Source organism: Narcine bancroftii, chromosome 13, assembly GCF_036971445.1.
Source record: "Narcine bancroftii isolate sNarBan1 chromosome 13, sNarBan1.hap1, whole genome shotgun sequence".
In the NCBI taxonomy this organism is placed as follows: Eukaryota; Metazoa; Chordata; class Chondrichthyes; order Torpediniformes; family Narcinidae; genus Narcine; species Narcine bancroftii.
In genome coordinates, this window is record NC_091481.1 from 76,026,242 (window position 1) to 76,044,030 (window position 17,789).

The 17,789-nt window shown below is 42.8% G+C and overlaps 1 protein-coding gene and 1 non-coding gene across 7 annotated transcripts in view; both read right to left on the bottom strand.

Moving 5' to 3' along the window:
• Positions 1–56: 56 nt before the first annotated feature.
• ccdc61 (coiled-coil domain containing 61) overlaps positions 57–17,789 on the bottom strand; it is a 36,303-nt gene continuing 18,570 nt past the window's right edge. For 4 of the 6 annotated variants that reach the window (XM_069908830.1, XM_069908826.1, XM_069908827.1 and 1 more), the window contains 8 exons: positions 14,606–14,688; positions 10,894–11,183; positions 10,016–10,094; positions 8,222–8,361; positions 6,154–6,226; positions 2,845–2,908; positions 2,051–2,120; positions 57–1,039 (listed from right to left, as the gene is read on the bottom strand). In XM_069908830.1, the coding sequence (XP_069764931.1) occupies positions 945–1,039; positions 2,051–2,120; positions 2,845–2,908; positions 6,154–6,226; positions 8,222–8,361; positions 10,016–10,094; positions 10,894–11,183; positions 14,606–14,688 (894 nt within the window). In that variant the 3' untranslated portion in view covers positions 57–944. The remainder of the gene's footprint in view (positions 1,040–2,050; positions 2,121–2,844; positions 2,909–6,153; positions 6,227–8,221; positions 8,362–10,015; positions 10,095–10,893; positions 11,184–14,605; positions 14,689–17,789) is intronic. The other 2 variants (XM_069908828.1, XM_069908829.1) reach the window with 2 other exon arrangements.
• On the bottom strand, positions 7,116–7,222 carry LOC138749105 (U6 spliceosomal RNA). The gene has a single exon (XR_011348418.1). It is a non-coding gene; the product is annotated as a U6 spliceosomal RNA (small nuclear RNA).

A 17,789-nucleotide genomic window follows, 5' to 3' on the forward strand; every position in this document is an offset into this window, starting at 1 on the left:
ATAGAAATCTCAGTACAAATGAAGTCTATTAAATATCCAGGTAATTCCCCCCCCCCCACCCCATGCAAAATAAAGTTTTGGCTAATACAAAAGAGACAGCGACAGAACATCAGTCTGTCCACATCCAGATGCTCTGCTAGCTTCTGTTGGAACACGGCCTTGAAAATGGGGCTCAGCCCAAGGTTTAGCCACACTGGAACAATTGCTACCTCAGGCACTGGACCCAGTCGTGCCTCACCCGATATACTTCATAAGTGTCTTTGCATTAGCCTCTCTCCACTTGAGGTTTTCGTTGTCATAGTTAAAGGCGCATTGGTAAACATTCGTTGGTTCTGACAAGGAAGATGAATGCGATGGATTTAAATAGCCAGTAAATGAGTCATCACACCTTGAATAATGAACCTGTCTTGTCAACCTTGCTCTGAGGCACCAGGGAATAGCGGATGTTAATTTTGAGAGCACTGAGTGACTGTACAAAGGCAGGAGAGCTTTGGGGTTCAGGCTCTGTGTCCACAACTCCTGGTGAGATACACTTTCCAATCTGGAGGATTTTTTACTGTTAACTGCTCTCAAATACTATTCGACATGACAGGCAATTTCAGACACTGCAGAGCATTAGATGCTCAGCAAGATGGGGAGCAGCCGTATCTTCGTCTATGTACAATATTTCATTAAACCAGAGTCTAGCTGTCCAGGTATAACTGTGGCCAAAAACTACACAGATTTATGGAATTGGGAAAATTAAAACGAGGTGCTCACCACTGTGCAGAACCTTTTTTCACATTGCTATTTACAGTAAACGATATAGTTCAGAAAAATGAAGCCCCTGTTCATCTGCATCAATCAGAGGTGTGTGATTGTATGAAGGCCGTGGCCCTGTTCCCACACCGTCTCATCCATCTCTCCTACCCTGGGTTGCATGTTTCTGGTACATAGTCTGGGACTCACTCAGTCCGTGCTCCCAGTTTTTTCATGTACTCCTGCAAAGCATTTAGCCTGGCATCGATTTCAGAAAGGTCACACGAGTCCAGGTAGTTTTCTAGGGAGAAAAATCTATGAGAATAAGGCTTTTTTTTTAAAAAGAAAACTTGTTTACATAATCCAAAACTCACTTGGTTATTAGCACTTTCTTAAATCTAGTCCTTCATCCTCTGATTTTTACCTGAGTATTTACTCAGTTCCAGCTTCACAATTTTAACTGTATTTGCTTTCATTGCTTTTTGGTAGCAGTTCCAGTTTAAGAACACAAGACAGAGGAGCAGAAATAGGCCATTCAGCCCATCTATTCAATCATGAGCTGATCCATTATCCCACTGCCCGGCCTTCTCCCCATAACCTTCGATGCCCTGGCTAACGAAGAACCTATTAATCTCTGCCTTAAATACACCCAATCACCCGGCCTCCACAAACATCTGTAGCAACAAATCCCAGATTCACCCCCCTCTGGCCGAAGAAACTCCTCCACATCTCTGTTCTAAGCGGACGCCCTTCCATGGGAAACAACCTTTCTATATCTACTCTGTCCACGCTTTTCAACATTCAAAAGGTTTCAATGTTCCCTCCTCATTCTTCTAAATTCCAATGAATACAGGCCAAGAGCTGTCAATCGCTCCTCGTACAACCCTTTCATTTCCAGAATCACCCCAGTGAACCTCTTCTGAAACCTCTCCAACGTCAGCACATCTTTTCTTAAATGAGGAGCCCAAACTACCCAAAAACCTTTCCCTTTGTCAACCCCTCGCTCCTCAAGGACTTTCAACCTGCAGCTTCCGATTCTAGATTCTTCTCCCTGACAAGCAGTCTCTCGGTGTTGATGACAATTCCTATTTTCTTCCCTCTATAGGAAAGAATGGATTGTCGTCACCAACACCAAGAGACTGCTTGTCAGGGAGAAGGATCTAGAATCTACGAATGGACCCTTAAACCCTATATTCCCCCAACTATGCTGAACGAGATCAATCTATGTACCATCACCAAGTAACTTAAACCAGCAATGCAGTATCCTGACTTCACATTGAAGGAGCAGAATCCAGCCACACCATGCTCTTACCTTTGTCAGATGCCTTGTTTGATCTTGTTGGGGTGCTGGCTAACCGCTTCGGTTTCTGCTTCCTTTGAGGCTGGACAAACAAGAATAGAGTTTGCTGTGGAATGCAGCAGCAAAGGAGTCCATTCAGCCCATAGTGACCGTGCCAACTCTTTGAGCAAGCCCTCCATTTAATTCCACCCCCTGCTTCTTGCAACTGTTCCCTTTCACATAACTCTCCGCGCTGCCTTCTAAACGTTGCGATCGATTCTTCTCACATCACTCGTTCCCAAACATTTCCTAGCCTTCTGTTTAAGATGTAGAAAGAATGGCAAAGCTAGGAGATGGAACTTGTAAGTAAGCTCCCCACAAACCTGAGCCACAATCAACATCGCCAAAATAAAACTGGTTCTTTTGGGAACTTGCTACTCAAATTGATTTCTGCATTTTTCTTACATTGCAAAGTGAGTACAAAAGTATTTTACTGATTACAAGTCCACTCGGGACATCAAAACAGCAAGAAGGGTGTTTAAAAACTGAAAGTCTCAGTTTTTAAATGCTGTTGAAACTCAAAGACCTGATTTTCACTCTGTTTGCCTGAAAGATTATTTCCAGCATGCAGGAATTCTTAGATGCTCATGCAACTCAGAACAGAATACTGACCAAGAACCAACCCTCTAGCCCACAGTGTCTGCCAATCTCAATTAATGTCATTCAGTGATCAGTGGACAAGACTTGAACCAACTGAATGCCACCCCCCCCCCCACCCCCGTTCCATAATGCGAGTGGTGGGATTACTTTGCTCCCCAGGAACTCACCAGGTTGGAACTGATCCACGAAGCCGATCCCAATGGTCGTCTTGGCTTTCTGACATTTTCCAATCTGTCAGAGGGAAGAGAAAGGAAGAAACTGTTCTTGTATGTGGACTGAATCAGAAGTACCAACATCCACCAAATGTCACTCAAATCTGATTAAATATTGGAGCTTCTGTCCACAGAATGCACTTTGGATATTCTGAAGCATGATTCACTGCAAAGCACCTTGAACTGCACAGCACAGAAGGCTACTTAGCCCTTTGTGCTTGTTAAAATAAGTATCAGCTGATCCAAAAGTATACCTCAAAGGCCACTGCAGAAGACTGGGCCCGACGATTTAGTCAGACTCCAGTGTGGAACTGACAAACCGCTATAATGATGTACTTCCAAATAAAATAAATGGAAACAGAGTTTGCTCTTTAATGTTGACTTCAATCCCATGGCACGATTACGAGAGAAGCAGGGGTCCTGGCCAACATTTATTTCTCAATCAACATCACTAAAATGAAGTGACCCTTCAGTGGAGTGGGAGAATTACAAGTAGAATCAGAAAATACAGGAAAGCTCAGCAGGTCAGGCTGCATCTGTGAAAAGAGAAACCAAGTTAGCGAGTCAAAGGATTCTTTGGAATCAAAAAGAGAGAAAATAGGTTGCATTGGGGAGTGAGGGGGATGGATAGGACAGGGAACATCTTTAATAGGTTGGGGCCAAGGTTGCCATGGTAATGGGAGGGAGGAAGGACAAAAGATGGATGTAGGCAAGAGCTGTGAAATGCAGGTCAAAGCAGTTTGCAGAGAACTAAAGCCAACATAACATTAACCATCTCATTTCTTCCATCTTCCTTGCTCTGTCCCATACCCCCATCCTCCAAAATTGCTGCACACCGAATAGAGAGGATCATCTCTGATATCTTCAATGTGCTGATGAAGAGGTTGCTGTGGTTTGGCAAATTGACATTGATCTGACAGAGGCTAAACATCACCTCTCATTACCTTCCCCTGGACCATGACCCCATCACTTGAGCATTAGGCCATGATCTCCCTAAATGCCACAATCCTTATTTGGGAAATCTCCCCTCCACAGCCTCCAACCTCAGTGTCCCAACTCCAGCGTGGAACTGACAAACTGTTGAACTGTCGGACAATCTGCAACCCACCTCCAAAAACAAATGGTTCAGACAGACCCATCGTTTCAGCCTACTCCTGCTCACTGCTTAGTACCTCCTACTTTCGACTCCAGCCCTTCTCCCTTGTCTTTCCCATTTCCATCTGTGACAGCTCGATGCCCTCTGCCACGTTGAAGATTTTCAACAGCCTCACCTCTGCCATGGAGACACAATCCCTCTACAAGTCCATCCCACTTCAGGGTGGTGAGGAGAATCCTTCTACTCTGTTCCATTCACACACTCATCCACCTGGCTAATGGAACAATTTTGTGTATGTTGCCGTCTGCTTGTATCAGAAATGGGCAGTTTTGCTGTCATTCATTTGTAGTATGACCCAATTTGTCTCTCCCCACATCCGCTGTCTGATATGCATTTCCAGCATTGTCCTTTTGGTTTCAGCTCTCTACTACTTGCATTTCACAGCTTTTATAAGTCCTGTTCATTTTTCCTCTAACTGCTCGTTAATCTGGCCAGCAGGCAACCGTGCCCTCACCTTTTGCTTTATCCATCCCTCCACAATCATCTGCAATTTAATATTAACGTGTTCTCTTTTTTCCACTTCCAATGATACAACTTTGAGTTTAAATGGAAACTTGTTTGTTTCCACAGATGCTAGCAGACCTGACGTGTCTTCTTTACACTTTTGAAGAATCAGATTCAGAATTTATCGTCATGAAATTCGGTGTTTTGCGGCAGCGTTACAGCACAGACATTCATATTATTACCATCTTGCAACATACTATAAAAAAATTTAAATAATAGTGCACGAAAAGTAAAGCAGTGTCTTTGGTTATTCAGGTATCTGATGGCGGAGGGGAAGGAGCCGTCCACTGGGTGCTCGTCTTCAGGCTCCTGCACATTTTCCCCAATGGTAGCAGAGCGAAGAGGGCATGGCCTGGGTGGTGGGGGTCTTTGAGGATAAAGGCTGTCTTTTTAAGACACCACCTCATGTGGATGGCCTCAGTGGCGCGAAGTTTGATGCCTGTGATATCGCAGGCCAAGTGAACAACCCTTTGGAGTTTATTTTAGTCCTGAGCTTTGGTGCCTCCGTACCAGGCAGTGATGCAACCAGCCAGAAGGCTCTCCACCTGTAGAAGTTTACAAGAGTCTTTGGTGACGTATCGAATCTCCTCAGACACCTCACAAAGTGTAGCCGCTGGCGAGCCTTCTTTGTGATTGTATCAACAGGACAGATCCTCGGAGATGTTGACCCCCCCAGGAATTTGAAATTCTTGACCCTCTCCACCACTGACCCCTCGATGAGGACTGGGTCGCGTTCCTCTGACTTCCTTCTGAAGTCCACAATCATCTCCTTGGTTTTGCTGACGTTAAGCACAAAGTTATTGTCGTTGTAGCTGATCTATCTCCCTCCTGTTCACTTCCTCCTTGCTGTTTGTGAATCTGTTAACGACTCATCAGCAAACTTGTAGATGGCATGAGAATTTTGGAAAATCTGCAGATATCAATAACTGCTGTAGTCATTTTCACATTGCTATTTGCAACAACCTGCTGTGTCCAAAAAGCTGCAAAGTTCCCTATTGTACAAGTGCAACTATACTTTAAAAAAAAACCTTTTTATGATGGCAAAACAATTTGACATGACGTGAAATGCAATTATTTTAAATTTAAATGTAGATAAAGCACGGTGACAGGCCCTTTGGCCCACAACCCTGTGGCGACTAATTACACCCGGTATGTTTTGAATGGTGGGTGGAATCCGGAGCACCCAGAGGAAACCCATGCAGACATGGGGAGAACTCCTTACAGACAGCACTGGATTCAAACCCGGATCACTGGCGCCATAACAGCGTTGCACTAAACTGAGCCACCCTTTCGTATAATTTCAAAACAATTTTTATATTAATTTGAAAGAAAACAAGTGATAGACCCAAGGTAGATATCTGGAGTCACAGATCAGCCGCAATCTCATCGAATGGCTAACAGACTAGAGAAGTTTAATGGCCAGCCCACATTTAGTGTTTCAATAGATGAGGTGGCGTCCTTGGTGGTGATGAATAAGCCAATGTCATCGAATTGTCAAGTACGAGAACATTAAAGCACATAGGCTCAGAGAATTTACCTATTCCACAATGCTCCAATTCACCGCACGAACCCAGTGAGAAGTGCCACCTCAATCACGCACTTACCTGGATTTGGCCGGTTCCCCACTGTCCTCAAAGTCACTGACTGAGCTTGCTGAGGAGAATCGGAGATTTTCTGCTGAAGGAGAAATGCAACGTGAGCAAAATTCTATCCCCCTGAAGGGTAACTCCCTTCGTGCCAACCTTAAGGTTCTGTGGTTTTCACGAGTTGCACACAGACTCCAGGCTGCCATTGTTTTCCATAGATTTCAGATTAAATAGATACCCCTGCCTACAAATAGCAGGTTGCCGACCCTTCTTTGCATTTGGAAGTGGTATTACAGGCTGCACCATTTAATATCAACAGAGTTATTTAATAATTTTATAACTTAATAATTTCAAAATCCAGCATGGTTACAGGCCCTTTCGACCCATGACGGCCAATTATACCCAATTGACCTACAACTCCAGTATGTTTTTTTTTAATTATATTTTTTTATTAATAAGTGGTTGTTATATTCAGAATATTTACATTTCAATTTACATTGATTAGATCTTAATATGTATATTTAATTTTTCTTTAATATTTTTTTTCTTTATGGCTCTCCTTAGGAGAGTTCTTTTTTTCTATATATAAAAAATAACATTCATGTTTATGGTTAATTGTTGTATATGTCATATACTATTTGTTTTTTGAACGAATAAAGTTTAAAAAAAGAAAATGTACTGTAGAACAGCCCTATCTTGATGAATGGTGGGACAGACATGAAGGGCTACCCCTTCTCCTATTTCTTATGTTCCTGTTTGACCAAAAATTGTTGCTATATATAGGAACTAGGGATCCTTGCACCTGAAATACAGAAAATTAGCATACTAGTAAGACAAGTTTTATAGAGCAGTGGTTCTCAACCTTTTTCTTTCCACTCACATACCATTTTACATTTTCCTTATGCCATAGGTGCTCTGTAACACCCTACTCAATAAATGCACACTCGTCAGAGATATCAGTAGAATGCCCTCTTTTTTTTTTAAATATGGAACGCTTCACGAATTTGCGTGTCATCCTTGCGCAGGGGCCATGCTAATCTTCTCTGTATCGTTCCAATTTTAGTATATGTGCTGCCGAAGCGAGCACCAGTATGTTTTGAATGGTGGGAGGAAACCAGAGCACTTGGAGGAAACCCACACAGACACAGGAAGAATGTTAAAAACTCCTTGCAGACATCACAGGATTCGACCCGTCACTGGCGTTGCAACGGCAATGTGTTAACTGCTACGTTAACCATGCCTCTCCTCAGGGAGTTACCACCCATTAATGGGTCTCTCTCACACATGCTGACACTGAACTTTAACTTATCCTGCAACCTTGCCACTCTGTATCTTTGGTGCTTTCAGAAAAGCTGTCAAGCTAAATCAATTTAAGGCACTACAGAAATTATCCAAAGTAGATTTCCTGGGGGAGGAAGCACTGCTCAAGGATTTGTGCTGTGAAAGAATCCCATATGTTCAATGTCGATCTGCACCTCCAATCTGCAAATTCCTGTGCCCCGATAGGACTTCTCACCCTTCCTCTATTGCACAACGTGATTTACATTTTATTCTCCTTGCCCCTTAGTTTGAAGAGACTATTATTTCAGCCAGAGGCTGGTAAATCTGTGGAATTTGTTGCCACAGGCAGTTGGGTCATTGGGTGTAAGTAAGGCACAGATTGATAGGTTTTTTTTTAATCATCAAGGTTATGGGGAGAAGGCAGGGCAGTGGGGAAATGGATAAGCTCATGATTGAATGGTAGGGCAGACTCAGTGGGCTGAATGGCTTATTTCAGCTCCCATGTCTTATAGTGTAAAACTGAGGCTCAAGAACTAAAATGCAAAAAAGAAATAGTGTATATCATGGCTAATGTGATTTATGGTGTGAAAAAATAAAAATTAAAAAAAAAGAACTGAAATGCAGGGGAGGTAGGCAAGAGATTCCTCAGATTTCTCCCTCCTGCTGCATAATCTGTGACAGTCCCAGCCCCCTCCCCCACCTTTTTTATTGACTAAGTTGGCACAAGAGGAAGCCTCCTGAAGTTTTGCCCAGTGCAGATCTGTCCTCTGTTCTACCACCCCTCCCCCCAATCCTCAAGCCGTACCCGACGAGCTGCGAGTCCAGATTCGGCTGGTGGCTTGCATCCTGCTGCCGCTGCCTTCCCGTGACCAGTTCCCGGACCTAGGGCGTCCTCGACCATCACCAGTCAAGCCATTCATGTTCCTGTGGATCTTCCTCAGACTGCTCAAGAGATTGAGGGGCAAACGACAGTGTAAAAGTTCACAGCAAGCCTCGGTTGGAGCACTCATGCCTCCACATCAGAAGTTTCAAGTTGGTTCAGATCCCACTCCTGGAGCAAAAATATCCATGCTCACACTCCCAATGAACACAAGAAAATAGGAGGAGCAGCATGGCACTCGGACCTTAAAACCTACCCCGGTGTTTGTTACAATCACGGCTGATCACCTCCAGGCATTAACTCCCTCTGTGTCAGATCCCATATTCCTCCATTCCTTGGTCTTTCAAAAAAAAAACCTCCAGAGGAAGTGATCGAGGGGAGTACCATTACGACATTTAAAAGATATTTGGATAGGTGCAATGAGGGAAAGGTTTAGAAGGATGGGGCAAACAAATGGCAGCAATGACACACTGGTGCGGATCGGCGGGGAGCAAAATCTCAAGCACTCCCTGTGGGGTCCAACTGCTCTCTAAAGCTTTAAACAGCCTGTTAAAGGAGCCAGTGGTTTATTTTAAAATCCCGTGACCCGCAGGGTCTGGCCCGATGATCAGCAGCGGCCAAAAGGAGTTGCAGACTTCAGGGAAGCAGAGAAATGGTGCAAGGCACCAAAAAAAAAAAAAAAAAAACAGGGAGACCATCTCCCATTTGAGAAGGGAAAGCAAAGGAGATGATCTGCGGGATAGTGACCACGGCTGCTGACCAGTGAGGGGTTCTGAGGCTGAAGAGCACACAGGAGGCAGGCTGTTGGAGACTCAAGGCGAGGTATCTACGTCAAAGGACACACCAGGCTGCGGACTGTTGAAGACTGGCTGAAGGGGTACCAGGTATTGGAACTGGGATGCGAGAAGTTGCCGAGGGCACCGGAGGATGTCAGAGGTGTGCATCAATTTGCCAATGGTTTGGACTGAAGGCTGTGCGGCTGTGGAGGTTGCAACAGCACTGGAGGCAAAGCCACGGATATTCAGTGATCTTGGGTGTAAGGGGCGCTCGGCAAATTTTACTGATATGAATCTTTGTCTGCCTTATGGTAGACTAAAGGAAACAGTGTAATCTCACATTTTCTGCTTTATTACATGACCCAACTAACCCACCTCACTGACAAAAGGCAAAGGAGGAAAAACCCAACACCCAACCCCAACCAACCAATTTTCCGCTGCAACCGTGTCTGCCTGTCCCGCATCGGACTTGTCAGCCACAAACGAGCCTGCAGCTGACGTGGACTTTTTACCCCCTCCATAAATCTTCGTCCGCGAAGCCAAGCCAAAGAAGACATGACAATAATCTTGAAAAGACAGGCAAATGGAACTAGCTCAGAAAGAACCTTGGTTGATACGGAGGAAATGTGCCAAAGCCATGTATTCGTTCTTTATAACTATGACACCACTTTAGGTATTTCTCTGGGGTAGATCATTCCAGAGATTCACAGAGTAATGTGACACTGATGGAGGTGCCATCATTTCTGAACAAAACATTGAACCTGCATGTCCTCCAAGGTCTCATACAAATAAATGCACCAACATTCAACCAAGGAGCAGGAGTAGGCCACTTCGAGCTTGCCATACCATTTAATTAAACTATGGCCGATCGGGTTAGAGGTTTGTAGGTATAGGTTTGGAGCCCAGCCTATATTTACTGGCCCTCCCACTTGTAAAAGCTTACTTCCTTTGGTCTGCATCCTTCCGTCTGCGTTCCTTTTCGTGCACATATGCAGTGGGGTCGAACCGGGGCTGTCGAATTCCTGGGGAAAGTAAAAGCTGTGGCAGTGAGAGTGTTGAACACGAGCTGCATTTGCTTCGGGGGGCTCGAATTATAAGGAGAGGCTGGATAGGTTGGGGCTTTAGAGCAGGAGGTTGACCGATGACCTCAGAGTTGTATACAATTACGAAGAGCGGGGATAAAAAGAACACTCACGGTCTTTATCACATGGTAGATGACTTTCTATCCAGAGGACAGGTTCAAGGTGATAGATTTAACAGGGACCTGAGAAGCAACTTTTTCACTTAAGAGGATGGTCCGGATCTGGATCAAGCTGCCAGAGAAAGCTATAGAAGCAAGTGCAATTCTGACGTTCAAAAGACATTTGAACAGATGCACGGATAGGAAAGGCTTTGAAGCATGTGGACAAAATGAAGGCAGATGGAACTAGCCCAGAATGCCATCTTGGTTGGTACGGAGAAGTTGAGATGAAGAACCTGTTCTGTGCTCCAAGTGAGGAGCCTTTATCGGATTCTTCTCTTGAGGCCAAAGAGATCTGTGGATATCCTGCAAGAGACCAACCGGGGAGCTACAGTCTGCATCCAAAACAAAGTATTCTCTCGGAGCTGTTGATGTCATGAACTACTTGGAAGCCTGGTAGCTACCAAAAGTAAATCACGAGACTCGAAGGTTTAGATCTGCTGGAGTTGTACAAAATTCAGTAAGAAAAATTGATGGGATAGCAGTCTCATTTGCTGCTATACGATCCGAAGATCATGATTTTCTTTTACTTAATTTACAGCTTTCTCCTGAACAGGGTCACTTTTTAGGACACACTGTACCTGTTGGAGAGGGAGTCAACTTGGACACATGGCATCGATTTCCTTGCTGTCTCTCCCTGGAAGATGATCGTGTCACCTCACGAAATGACGTCTGCTGGCCACTTCTCTCTCTGGATGTGGACCTCTTTCTCTCTCGTGAACCCGACCACTTCTTGCTCCGGTTCTCTGAGGCAGACAGGCTGTCCTCTCGAAGTCTGGTGGCTGAGTCGGTCCTGCCCTGAGAGTGCCGTCCAGAACCTACACTAAAATTCGACCGGTTTTGTGGGGAGGGTCCCAATGGAGTGAGTCGACTGAAAAGAACGGGGAAGTGGGGAAAAGAGAGAATGATTTAAAATCTGCAGGTGTTTGCAGGACTCAAGAGGAGTTGGTTACCACTGAGTCTTTTCACCAACCATGATATGGAAGAGGCCAAACCAATAATGACATTAAATCCATTAGACCGAGAATAATGGCTTAACATTGACTTTTCACTGCTATAGAGGTCCCAAAACCATACATGTAAAATCTATACCACTCTCCTCTAAGTTGATAGGATAGTTATGGGATGCTAGGCTTCATAAGTCAGAAGATTGAGTTCAGGAGTCATGTTGAAACTCTACAAATCTCTGGCGAGACCACACTTAATTCTGGTCACCTCATTATAGGAAGGTCGTGGAAGCCACGGAGAGAGTGCAGAGAAAATTTACCAGGATGTGGCCTGGATTGGAAAATGTCTTATGAGGCACGTTAACAGAGCTAAGGCTTTTCTCTTTGGAGTATAGAAGGATGAGAAGTACTGAAAAGAGGTCAACAAGACTATGAGATAAGGTAGACACCCCGCGCCTTTTTCCCAGGGTGGGAGTAGCAAACACCAGAGGGCATCTGTGCAAAGTGAAGGGAAGAAATTTGGCAGATAAAACAGAGTTGTGGGTGCCTGGAATGCTTTGCCAGGGGTGTAGGAAGCTGAAGCTTTAGAGGCATTTAAAGAGGTAGGAAGGGTTTAGTTTTATTTTGGTAGGAATATAGAGGTCGGCACTACATTGAGGGCCGAAGGGGCTGCAATGTTCTATGTTCTACATCAGTGGTGGCTATAAATGGTACTCGGAAGGATGTCCTGTAAAGCTAGTTATGGAAGGATAGAAGAAACATAAAAAGGATTGCAACAGACAAACAGTCAGGCAGATCACTGAGAAAAGGAAATTTGAAAAATGGAAACTTTCTTCGAAAGGAGAGTGGCTCTTTTGGATGCATTTTAAATCAGTATAAATGGCAAGTGTAGAGTGAACCTTTTTAATTTTTTTTATTTTTCACACCATAAATCACATTAGCCATGATATACACTTTTTCTTTTTCACACATATACAGTGACTTTTTCTTTCCCCCCCCCCCTCCTCCCAAGCCACCCCTCCACCCCCCCCCCTCATCCATTTTAGGTATACAATCTAGGTTGCATTAAACCAGTCAGACAATGTTGTCATTCAACAAAAATACACCAGAAATTCTACTGAGTCCATTCTTTTCTTTCCTTCTCCTTAAGAGACATTCAGATTGTCAGAGAATCAAAAATTATGGGCCAGAAATCCAAGGCTGTTCCTGATATGTCAATACGAAGTTTTATTAGAATGTTTGGCAAGATGCACCATTTGGCAAGAAGGTGAGGAAAATTATGACTGTGCTTTCAAAAGAAAATCAAACAAGATTGTAAGGACTGTAAACAGTAAACTGAATGAAAAGACATTTGTGTGGAATAGAATTAACAAGAGCACAGGCTGGGCAAAATGGCATGAATGCTGAAACTTTATTGAAATTACCTCAGGCTGAAATTGGTAGCAGGCTACACATTTGTGGACAGTCACCTATCAGTCTCCACGCATTTGCATTGTTTGGCTTGGTATCAACTCTTGTCTGACAAGGCTTGGCTGTAAGGTTACACTACCTTAGAGCTATACAGTTGCAAGAATAAAAACAGAAAATGATGGAAACCCTCAGTGGTCAGGCAGAAATATTTTTGGTTGAATCGCATCCTATGGACGCTGCTAGACCAGTTAAGTTCCTCCTGCATCTCGATTTTTACTATAATCACGGCATTTACTCAAGAACCATAGAACACTACAATACAGAAAACAGGCCATTTGGCTCTTCTAGTCTGTGCCAAAATGTCATTCCACTAGTCCCACTGAACCACACCCATTCCATAACCTCTCCCATCCACGTATCTATCTAGTTTATTCTAAAAACAAGAGTGAGCCCACATTTACCACATCAGATGGCAGCTCGTTCAACAGTCCCACCACGCTCTGAGTGAAGAAGTTCCTCCTAATGTTCCCCGAAACCTTTCCCCTTTCACCCTAAAGCCACGCACTCTTGGATTTATTGCTCTTAATCTGGAAAGAGCCTATTCGCATTTACTCTGTCTATACCCTTCATAATTTTGTAAACCTATTATCAAATCTCCCCTCATTCTTCTTTGCTCCAAGGAATAATCCTGTTTAATCTTTTCCTGTGACTCAACTCCTGAAGACCCAGCAACATCCTAGTAAATCTTTTCTGCACTCTTTCAATCTTACTGATGTCCTTCCTGTCGTTTGGAGACCAGAAATGCAATAATTCTCCAAATTTGGCCTCAATGTCTTTTATAATCTCACCATAACATCCCAACTCCTGTATTCAATACTTTGATTTATGAAGACCAAGCTGCTAAAAGCTTTCTTTACAACCCTGTCTACCTGTGACTCCACTTTCAGGAAATTATGTATCTGTATTTTCAGATCCTTTTGTTCCTCCTCATTGACCCACCTTGGTTTGTCCTTCCAAAATGCAACACCTCACACTTGTCTGCATTAAACTCCATCTGCCATTTTCTGTCCCATTTTTCCAGTGGGGGGGGGGATGTCCAGATCCCTCCGCAAGCTTTCAAAGCCTTCTCGCTGTCCAAAACGCCTTCAATCTTAGTGTCATCAGCATACTTGCTGATCTAATTTACCACATTATCATCCAGATCATTGATATAGACAACAAACAACAATGGTCCCAGCACCAGTCCATGAGGCACACCACTAATCACAGGCCTCCAGGCTGAGAAGCAACCATCCACTACCAATCTCGGTCTTCTCCAATCCAACCAATTTCAAATCCAGTTTACAACCTCTCCATGGATACCTAGTGTCTGAACCTCTGAACTAACCTCCCAAGTGGGACCTTGTCAAAGGCCTCACTAAAGTCCATGTAGACAACATTCCACAGCCTTTCCTTCATTTACTTTCTTGGTAACCTCCTCAAAAAACTAAGATTTGTTAAACACATCCTACATAAAACCATGCTGATTATCCTTAATCAGCCCTTGGCTGTCTAAATACTATCAGAACACCTGCCAATAATTTACCCTCTACTGACGTCAGGCTCACTGGTCTGTAATTTCCTGGTTAACTTTTCAAGCCTTTTTTTAAACAATGGAACAACATAAGCTACCTTCCAATACTCCAGCACCTCCTACGTGGCTAAGGACATTTCTAGGTCGAGACAAAGTTCTGACAAAGGATCTTGGATGAAATGTCAACTTGATCTCTCCCCTCCACTGATCTGCTCAGTGTTTCCAACATTTTCTGATTTTATTTCAGATTCCCAGCATCTGCAGTTTTTGAGTTTCACACCGTATCATTGGATGATTTCCCCCCTTCCTATCCCAGGAGCATAGAGGGTAATCATACTCATGGAGTTCTAGTCACATACTCACCCCTTCTTGTATAAACCTAGTTCAATGGTCAAGTTCTTCACGCGCAGCTTCAACTTACGCTCCGAAGATTTTACCTCTTCAAGCTGAGGAAAGAATCGGAGAGAAAACAAGCATTAACTTGGAGGACCTGGGCTTCTTCTCTTTGGGTAGAGAAGAAGTGGATTTGATAGAATCTTCACAATCACAACCAGTTTTGAAATGGGTAAAATCAGACAACAGTTTCCGAGAGCTGAAAGGGGTAGAAACTGGAAAGCACAAATATTAAGATGATGGACAAAAAAGTGAGATTTTTAAAAAAGCTTAAGTAAATTTTCTAGCAGAGCATACACAATACTTTCTTTTTGTACGCTGCTTATTTTGATCTGGAATGGACTGCCTGTAAAAGGAGAGGAAACATATTCAATGGTAACTTTCAAAGGGGAATTAGAATACTACAGCACAGTACAGAGCCTTCAATCCTTGATGTTGTGCCAACCTACATATTCCTGCAAAAAAAAAAAAACCTGAACCCTCCCTCTCTCATAACCATCTATTTTTCTTTAATCCATATGCCTAAGAGTCTTTTAAATGCCCCTATAGTTCCAGCCTTCAATATCACCAGCCCCCCACAACTCTGTGAAAAAAACCTTGCCCCTGAAGTCTCCCCTAAACTTCCCTCCCTTCACTGTGTACAGATGTCCTCTGGTGTTTGCTATTCCTGCCCTGGGTAAAAGGTCCTGGCTGTTTATCTATGGTTCTCATAATTTTGTAGACCACTCATCCTTCTACTCTCCAAAGAGAAAAGCCCCAGCTCTGCTAACCTTGCCTCATAAGGCATTTTCCAATCCAGGCAATATCCTGGTAAATTTTCTCTGCATCCTCTCCATAGCTTCCACATCCTTCCTGTAATGAGGTGACCAGAACTGAACACAATATTTTAACTGTGGTCTCACCAGAGCTGCAACATAACCTCTCGACTTTTGAACTAATGAAGCCCAGCATCCCATAGGCCTTCCTAAGTATCCAAACAACCTGCATGGCAAATCTCGAGAGATATCTGGATTGGAACTCAAGTCCCTCTGTTCTTCCACACTAAGTATCTGACCATTCAGCCTTCAAATTTGACCTTTCAAAATGTATCACCTCACACTTACTCAAATCAAACTCCATCTGCCACTTTTCCACCCAACTCTGCATTCTATCTATATCCTTTTGCAACCCATGACAACATTCAACATTATCCACACTCTTCTGTATCAAAGCTACAGACCCATCCTTCTACTTCATCTAGTTTAATTATATATATATATATATAAATATATTTATTTTTTAAAAAATCGGCAAAGCTACAGACCCATCCTTCTACTTCTTCATCTAGTTTAATTATATATATATATATATATATATATAAATGTATTTATTTTTTTAAAAATCGGCAAAGCTACAGACCCATCCTTCTACTTCTTCATCTAGTTTAATTATATATATATAAATGTATTTATTTTTTTAAAAATCGGCAAAGCTACAGACCCATCCTTCTACTTCTTCATCTAGTTTAATTATATATATATAAATATATTTATTTTTTTAAAAATCGGCAAAGCTACAGACCCATCCTTCTACTTCTTCATCTAGTTTAATTATATATATATATAAATGTATTTATTTTTTTTAAAAATCGGCAAAGCTACAGACCCATCCTTCTACTTCTTCATCTAGTTTAATTATATATATATATAAATGTATTTATTTTTTTTAAAAATCGGCAAAGCTACAGACCCATCCTTCTACTTCTTCATCTAGTTTAATTATAAAAATCACAGAGCTGGAGTTCCAGAGCGGAGTCCACTACTCACTGGCCTTCAGGAAGAATACTTTCCAGCCACTACTACTCTCTACTTTCTGTAGGCAAGCCAATTCTGAATCCACACAGCCAAAGTTCTGTGTATCCCATGCCTCATAATCTCTCATTGGGGACCTTGTCAAATACCTTACTAAAACCCATCTACACCTCATCAATTTTTTTTTGTTACTTCCTCAGGAAACTTAATCAGGCTCGTGAGGCACGATTTTCCCCTCACAGAGCCATGCTGACTCTTCCTGAGAAGACTACCCTTTTCCAAATGCTCATAAATTCTGTCCTTTAAGAATCCTCTCCATTAGTTTGCATACCACTGACTCAAGACTCACTGGTCTAGAAGTCCCATGATTCTACCTTTCTTAAAATAAGGGGACCACATTTGTTATTCTCCGGTAAAGGGCTGAAGGGGGAGGAGCAGAGGAAATGAATTCACTGGACAGTTTCACCCAAGTTCCATCATTTAAATCTCTAGTTCTCTGAAAGCTAGAAGTTGACACCACATAAACCAAAACTCTCAAATTATATGCAAGACAGAATGATCAGCAAAATTACAGCACCTCCAACAGGGGTTACAGAAACTAAAACACTGCCTTCCTTTATCCAGCATTGTGCTTTCTTTTTAAAAATTGGTACCTTTGTTTTGAGTCCCTTGTGCCATTGTTTGAAAGCAGTTATTAACAAACATCATTTACACAGTTCTTGTGCCCTGCCACACTGCAGAAGGCCCATCACGAGAAACAAAATCCCAAGTTCTCAGGAAATTAATTTAAGGGAAACACTCTAAATTGGTCAGTTATCTTTCATTCCAGAGAATGGCGATTAATACGGAGCAGTATCAAGCGACGGCAATTTAAGAAAATATAATAGGCTGATAGGGTTCGATGAGAGGAGGCCTGTGTGGAGCACGCAGAGATTGTAAGATGAAAGACTGAAGTAACTAATAATGACTAGATAACAACCAAAGGGCGAGATCGTGACAGGGCCAAAGAGCAGGGAAGACAGAGTTATTGCTTTCTAGTGCAGTAAAAATCCTGTTATCTGGAATCCAATCAACCAGCAACATCAAGCAACCGGCAAAAAAAAGAGGAAAATAAACAAACAAATAATTGACATGCATAAAAATTGAAATAAAAGTACATAATTAGAAAAGTAAATGTTCTCTGAAGTAGCCTTTAAACCTTTGGTGAAGATGGAAGCAAATATTCAGCCGGTAGAATGCCTTGTTCATGCTTTGCTTATAGCAGCAGTTTGAATAAAGTGGTGTTTGAATAAAATAGTGTTGCCCAGGTTGAAGAGCTGGTTGATGCCGCTCACCATTGGGGTGACTCTCTTAAAGCATCTCCT